At 35.2% G+C, this 7,119-nt stretch overlaps 1 protein-coding gene across 1 annotated transcript; it reads right to left on the bottom strand.

Annotated features, from left to right (window-relative positions):
* Positions 1 to 230: 230 nt before the first annotated feature.
* LOC127790626 (probable inactive purple acid phosphatase 27) lies at positions 231 to 4,615 on the bottom strand. Its single transcript, XM_052320205.1, has 12 exons — positions 4,567 to 4,615; positions 3,511 to 3,602; positions 3,346 to 3,415; positions 3,144 to 3,266; positions 2,945 to 3,037; positions 2,637 to 2,766; positions 2,288 to 2,369; positions 2,051 to 2,183; positions 1,766 to 1,971; positions 1,537 to 1,662; positions 1,041 to 1,350; positions 231 to 652 (listed from the first exon to the last, which is right to left on the bottom strand). The coding sequence occupies exons 1-12, from the start codon at positions 4,576 to 4,578 to the stop codon at positions 347 to 349; spliced, it is 1,683 nt and encodes a 560-aa protein (XP_052176165.1). The 5' UTR covers positions 4,579 to 4,615; the 3' UTR covers positions 231 to 346.
* Positions 4,616 to 7,119: the final 2,504 nt, after the last annotated feature.

The raw sequence follows: 7,119 nt of genomic DNA, 5'->3' as shown, positions 1-7,119 counted from the left end.
TGAAGCTCGATTGAATCAAAAAAAATTATAGTAAAAGAAAATTTTATAAAAATCCCTTAAATATAACATAAATATGATCATGAATAAAGATGTCTAAAAATATAAAATTTATATAGTCGGTCACACCTCTACTAGTAAATATTAAAAATTTAATTTTTTTGAAGTACGAACCTTATCAAACAACAAGAAAGTATTTTCATTTATTTCAAAACTTGTCATCCCATGGAAATGAAACTATATACAAGGCAACAACTTATGGCACATTTCAATGAGAAGAAGCATAGTTCTGCAAACAAAAATCAAACAGAAGACATCCCTAAACAAAGTTTAATTATAAACAAGGGTTTCAAGCTGCAAGAGTGGTGGGTTCACAGCCACCATGAACACAGGCTAGAACATCTCTGTAGTCCCTTGAGACACTGAATGAATCATATACCTTTCCATCACTGCTCTTTTTGTACTCAAACAGCAGTGATGAGTGGTTGAATGCTGTGAGCTTCACAAATCCATAGTCATGGTCCTTGTAGAGGCTCCAGGTGGTGTTGATCTGCCCAAAATTTGACAGGTGGCTGCCCGCCCCGCCGACAACGACGTGGATCGTCCCGTTCACGGTCCCGGAGTAGTGTGAGGTTCCAGTCTTTGTGCACTGGTTCTGTGCCACAGACATGAATACTGTGAGGTTATGAAGCTTCCATGATATTAAACTACACTAGCATTGGAGATTAGATTTTCAGCATTTTTCAGGTTTAGATCCGTTCTGTTCTGGATATTCATGAGAGGATGAACTACAAGCTACAACGGTTATATGAATTCTATAGCTCTCGCGTCATTTCTATTTATGGTCTTATCTTCTACAAGCTTTTTGTAACAAATATCATCATTAAGATGAGAGGAAGAACAGCTTGTACAAAATTGCAACCAGGTAAATGATCTTTCAACCTTGTTAAAGATTTCGATTTGCACATGAGTGAGGCCATCTTCCCGGCCAGATGTGTCGACAAGGGTAAAGAAAGAGTGCAGAAAGGGAAATGAAATTGTACCTGGTGAATGGGGCAAGTCCTTTCATAGTTATGGACATGGCCATAGAATGCAATGTCGACCTTGTACTTTTGCCACAGCTTCTGCAAGCTGTCCCTCCCCATGGGCTCTTGAAATGAGCCCTCCAAGCCATAAAATTCATTGGAAGAGTACCCAAGAACCCGGTGAGCAGCAAAGATCAACCACGGCTGTTTATGCCTGTTTGCTGATGCAAAGCAATGCTCTATAAACCTGTACTGTTCAGATCCCTCCCTCCAGTCATGCTCAGTGTCTGCTATGCAGAAGTGGAACATGCCATAATCTGTCGAGTACCTGTAAATGAAACGTATGCAACCTTATATCTGAAAATGGACAATAAATGGGATTACCAGTTCAAAGTATAAAGGTAATATGACAAGTTCATCGACAACACGAACTTCTGTTAAAGGACAGCTCCATTTTAAGTTTCAAGTCTCAAAGTTTTAAGCCAGAAGCTCTTTGAAAAATTGGTGTATTTACCAAAATTTAGCTCTGTTATCTGCAGGGACATAGAACATGGTCTCAGCTACCACGCCGCATTCCCCACCAGAATCTGGAGTATCGTAGAAGGATCCTGTCCCGGGCCAAGCTCGCTCATGATTTCCACTGCGGAACAAATAACAATAAAATATATGTTTCAGAAATCTTATAAGATGATATCTCGAACACTCTTAACAACATGTCTCTACTGATAATGAAGAAGAGAAACCTGGCAATCATGAATGGAACGGTCGATGCTATAGGCTCCACCTGCGATGTGAACTGATCCCACTGGGAGATGTATCCATTTGCATAAGGTAGATCTCCTATGTTGAAAACTAGATCAATATTCTTTAGGTCCTTGATGACCTGGTCTGTAGAATTAAGCGAGCCCGGTTGGTAGTCGCTATACTCATTTGAACCGTCACGCTCTGCCTGAAAGATTCCCAGAGAAATGTGACAATTTCAACAATGCAAATGTGCATTCAAATTCATTGATCGTATTCCAAGTTACCTTTCCCATGTCGCCAAAGATCACAACACGCTGTAATGACTCCTGGCCAGGATATGGTGGTGATTTGAATAAAAACTTCTTGCTCCATACGTATGATCCATTCGACAACATATGTCCCATCTTGTAAGTGTACCTAGAAGAATTTTCATCACAACATAGAGAACAGACTGTAATCTAGATTCTCTCCATACTTGTCAATATGTTTGTGCCAGAAGAATGGTTCTTTTGGAAGTGTACATGGTGTTTGGCCAGAGGTCCTTCAGGAAACTGGTGTGTATGAAACCCGGGTCACGCCAGCCAACTGTCCGAGCAGGTCCACCTGAAACCAACCAAGGAGCAGCTATATGAGGCACTGGCTTACGCACCCAATAGATATGATTAATGAAATGTCGAATTTTGCCCTACGAAGACTGATGATGGCTAATGTTCAGTCTGCTAGAAATAAGAAGAGAAACCCCTTGACACAGATGAGCAGCTGACTAGGAAGGCGTTGATGATCCATAATAACTTGTATTACAAGTGAACGTTTTGAGTGCAATTGCCATTTGATCATGCTCACAACAAAAGTAATCGAATTGAATCATACCACACATGCTGTTCCGGTGAAATGTTAATGTTCCAGCTGGAGAGCGCCTATGAAGACGTCCCCTTAAACCCCACTGAACAAAAGGAACAGCTTCGTCTATGTTGTATCCACTGGTCCAGGTTACTGTCATCTGGGAACCAAAAAAAGGGTGTCGAGAATGCAGTTTGGATATACAATATCAACGATTATACATAATATCGATTATAAAAGGGAGAAGAAAGGACTGTAAGAATGTTATTGATCTTTCATAGTATGGATTATACATTTTAGTTCTTAATTAGATCTGCAGGCTGGGAAGATGAACTTACTTCGTCCCAAGACTTCCCAAGGGCTAGGCGTGGATAAAGGGGAGCTTTAGGATTAGCAAACGTAATAGAATTTGAAATCGCCACCACTTTTGGCTGCAACACCCACATACAAGATCGGCCCACGTAAGTTCAATCAACATGCTTGAGACTAAAGAAGAAATAATAAGGAGAAAGACAGCAAAAAGAGATGTTTACACACATTTGACAACCCGCCTGTGAACAAAGCGAAGGAGAAATCTGCCCGCTGATTGATGAGCTGGAACTTGAGAGAAGCTCTCCCAGTCTTCACGTAGTTAGAGCTAGAGAAATTTGCATATTTGTACTGCAATTAAGACAAGTCAGATGATGCCAAACGGATCAGAGAAATTCAAACATACAAAGTGTTACTACAAACCGCGGACCTTTATGGGTGCCGAGCAGATATAAGGAGGCTGTAGTTTGGGATCACTAGCTGAGTAACAACTTGATGAGCTGCCATCATCATAGACCATTTCTTTAGTGAATTTTTTTTTCAAAGTTAGCATCCGAAACAGGCAGTTTATGAGGGGCAGAGATACGGAAATTACTCAATCTTTGCAGGTGAAAAAACTCCGACCCAATCAGTCTGAGATGGATCTGGGTACTCAACTTCTACATTGACCCATTCAGCATCCTCCCCCTGTAAACACACGAATGTAGACCATTAAATCAAAACCTCAGAGTAACAACACAGATAGATCATCTGTTCCCTTCTCAATTTCAAACAAAACAGTAAGAGAACTTCTTGAGAACATGAAAAAGTGTCGGTTAATAATCTTTGGGTAAATGGAGAAAAAGAATTCATTAGCAAACTCTCTCAATGTTAATTTCATGACTCTTGTGAACTGTTTATGGATTAAGATGTTGATGGGATCAACATAGATCACTGGGAAGTACTGAAGCAAATCACCAATTCCCAATCCATTTCGATAGCTTTCTTTTCTTTATTTCTCCTTGTATGCATCAAAATGAGTGGAAAAATCAACATTCTAGATATCAAAACAACCCAATATTTTGCCTAAACTAGTGTCTTTAAAATTGATGAACCCAAACGATAGAAAGGAAAGGGAAAAACCAATCACTGGGAATGTACTGAAGCAAATCACCAATTCCCAATCCATTTCGATAGCTTTCTTTTCTTTATTTCACCTTGTATGCATCAAAATGAGTGGAAAAATCAACATTCTAGATATCAAAACAACCCAATATTTTTGCCTAAACTAGTGTCTTTAAAATTGATGAACCCAAACGATAGAAAGGAAAGGGAAAAACCAATAAATTCCCTTCCCCAATGATCTATATGATTGGTTTGAGTGGAAAGGGGGAAAAAATTTCAAAACAAAGCAAGAAATTTGATTTTTCTTCTGACTTCCCGTTATGTGTTTTCCTATTTGAAAATGAAGAACAAAGAGTAGAACTTCAAAAAAGGAAAAAGTTATTTCTTTTCTTGCTTTAGCCTACATGTTCTTAGCAAAAAGGGAAGTGACTGACTATCAACTAACATTAATCACTGCCACAAACAACTAATACAAGTAAAGAACAATGATAGAAGCAGAAAGATCAATGAATCAAACAAATAACATGACCAAGTAACCATTCTTTACCAGCTCTGTCATCGGATTCGGATGCTTTGTAGTCAATAGCACCCATGCAAGTAATCACTTGGTGGAGTCTCAAGTATATATGATTATGTGATAAATGGTACCCAAGTCTTGATAGCAACCGTAAAATTGCTTTTTTTGTGACTAAAAGGTTATGCTTTTGAGTTGTGTAAACAACAACTTTGCAGAAAAGCAAACGTTTGCAAAACGGAGAGTCTCGTGCATTAAAGATACCATTATGTTGATAAAAGAAGAAACACAGAATCCTTCCATTCCAAGCAACTAAAATGGCATCCCAGTACATGAGAGACTTGCTCTGCATGGGGGAGGGTTATTTTTTTTATTTTAGCCAAGAAACTGTTTTCACAACTTGAACGAGTCCACTCACAAAGGATCATCCTAACCATCACCATGTAACTTCAAGAACAAAAAAATAAATGATCGTTTTCATAAATAAAGAACGAAATACCATTTTTTGAACCCCAGAAATCAATCAACAGATAAACTGAAAATATTACTAACAAGCTCATGGTATAACATGACATTCTTCGAAATAACAAAAACACGAAAACAAAGCTATCATCACACTGCTTATTAGTTACCTTCAAGCCAAGAACAAGCGGTTGAGCCTTGATGGAGGCCGAATCATGGAGGGCAAAAACGGCCTTGTCGATTGCAATGCGAGAAAGTGGTTGTACGCCCATTACATCTTTATGACTTAAGACTGCTGGCCAGCTAAAACCCAGAACAGAGAGAAGCAAGAAGATCTTCATTAATGGCCATTCATAGCTCTCCATTGTGATCACAACTCTCAAGTTTACGGGTCTCTACAAAATAGGACTGTTTTGTAGAGATTTCTCTAGGATCAAATTAACTATTGGAAAAAAGATAAATTGTATTTATCGTCTCATAAATTGTACTTATCGTCTTAGGAAGGATTCAAAATACATATTATCTTTTACTTTTTTTGAAAAAAAAAAATTATAGTTAGCTATCTTTATCGAGGAAGGATTCAAAACACATATTATCTTTTACTTTTTCGGAAAAAAAATTATAAGGCTATCTTTATATGCATATTTGAAAAGTTATGTAAGTTTTTAATGGTAGAAAAAACTAATGATGTGTATAATTTTATATTTTATCCTTATATTATAAAATTTATCCGATAGGTGAATTTCACATTCACCTCCTCTAACCTGATTTTAAGTTGATATAACCAAATTTTGGTGAGAATTTAGATATAAATTCATAACTCCCAACGTATTAGATAAGAATATGATATAGAAAAATTAAATTTCATATATAATATTAATATGTTATATCCTATAAAGTAGTGAATTTACTAATTACTTTTTTTCATTAAATAAGATTAAATTATTTAAAACTTAATAAAAGAATATCTAATACTCATAAAATTTGAATAGAGATAGTGGTTGTACATCTATTATATTTTTAATATTTAAGACTATAGTTCAACTGAAACTCAAAACAAAAAGGAGTAAGAAGATTTTCAATGGTTGTTTATAACTTTCCATTGTGATTACAACTCTCAACTTTATGAGTTTGTAAAATGGCTTCGTTTTGTAGTTGAGCTGGGTAGAGTACTGGGAAAGAGATTTCTTCGAGATCGAATTAACTATTGGAAAAAAAAATAAATTGTACTTTATCATCCGAAGAATTCAAAACATATATTATTTTTTATTTTATTTTTTTTGAAAAAAATTATAGTTGACTGTCTTTATATGCATATTTGAAAAGGTATGTAAAGTATTTAGAGGTGAATGTCATTCTCCTCCTCTAACCTGATTTTTAAGTTGATATAACCAAATTTTGGTTAGAAAAAAATTTAGATATAAATTCATAACTTCCAACGTATTAGATAAGAATATGATATAGAAAAATTAAACTTTATATATAATATTAATATGTATCCTATAAAGTAGTAAATTTGCTAATTACTTTTTTTCACTAAATAGGATTAAATCATTTAAAATTTAATAAAAGAATATCTAAGACTCATAAAATTCTAACAAAGAAAGTGGTTGTACATCCATTACATTTTTATTATTTGGGACTGTAGCCCAACTGAAACTCAAAACAAAGAGGAATAAGAAAATCTTCAATAACCATTCATAATTCTCCATTGTGATCATAAGTCTCAACTTTACAAGTCTGTAAAATGGCATTATTTTGTAGCTAAGTTGGGTAGAGTATCAGGGAAGAAATTTCTTTAAGATCAGATTAACTATTAGAAAAAGAATAAATTGTACTTATCTGAATAATATAAAACATATATTATCTTTTATTTTTAAAAAAAATAGTTGACTATATTTATATGCATATTTAAAAAGGCATGTAAAGTGTTTATAGGTGAATTTCACATTCACCTACTCTAACCTGATTTTAAGTTGATATTATCAACCAAATTTTGGTTAGAAAAATTAGATATAAATTCATAACTTCCAAGGTATTAAGATAAGAATATGATATAGAAAAATTAAACTTCATATATAATATTAACATGTTATATCCAATGAAGTGGTGAATTTGCTAAAT

The sequence above is a fragment of the Diospyros lotus genome, chromosome 14 (genome assembly GCF_014633365.1).
Source record: "Diospyros lotus cultivar Yz01 chromosome 14, ASM1463336v1, whole genome shotgun sequence".
Lineage (NCBI taxonomy): Eukaryota > Viridiplantae > Streptophyta > Magnoliopsida > Ericales > Ebenaceae > Diospyros > Diospyros lotus.
Note: the sequence above shows the minus strand (reverse complement) of the source record. Positions and strands in the feature narration are given on the sequence as shown.

Excerpts from the sequence above, each read along its gene's own strand:
- LOC127790626 (XM_052320205.1), bottom strand. Across the intron at positions 3,038-3,143 it reads TCACAGGCGGGTTGTCAAAT|CCAAAAGTGGTGGCGATTTC; the intron begins GTGTGTAAACAT and ends TGGGTGTTGCAG. Across the intron at positions 653-1,040 it reads GGACTTGCCCCATTCACCAG|AACCAGTGCACAAAGACTGG; the intron begins GTACAATTTCAT and ends TCTGTGGCACAG.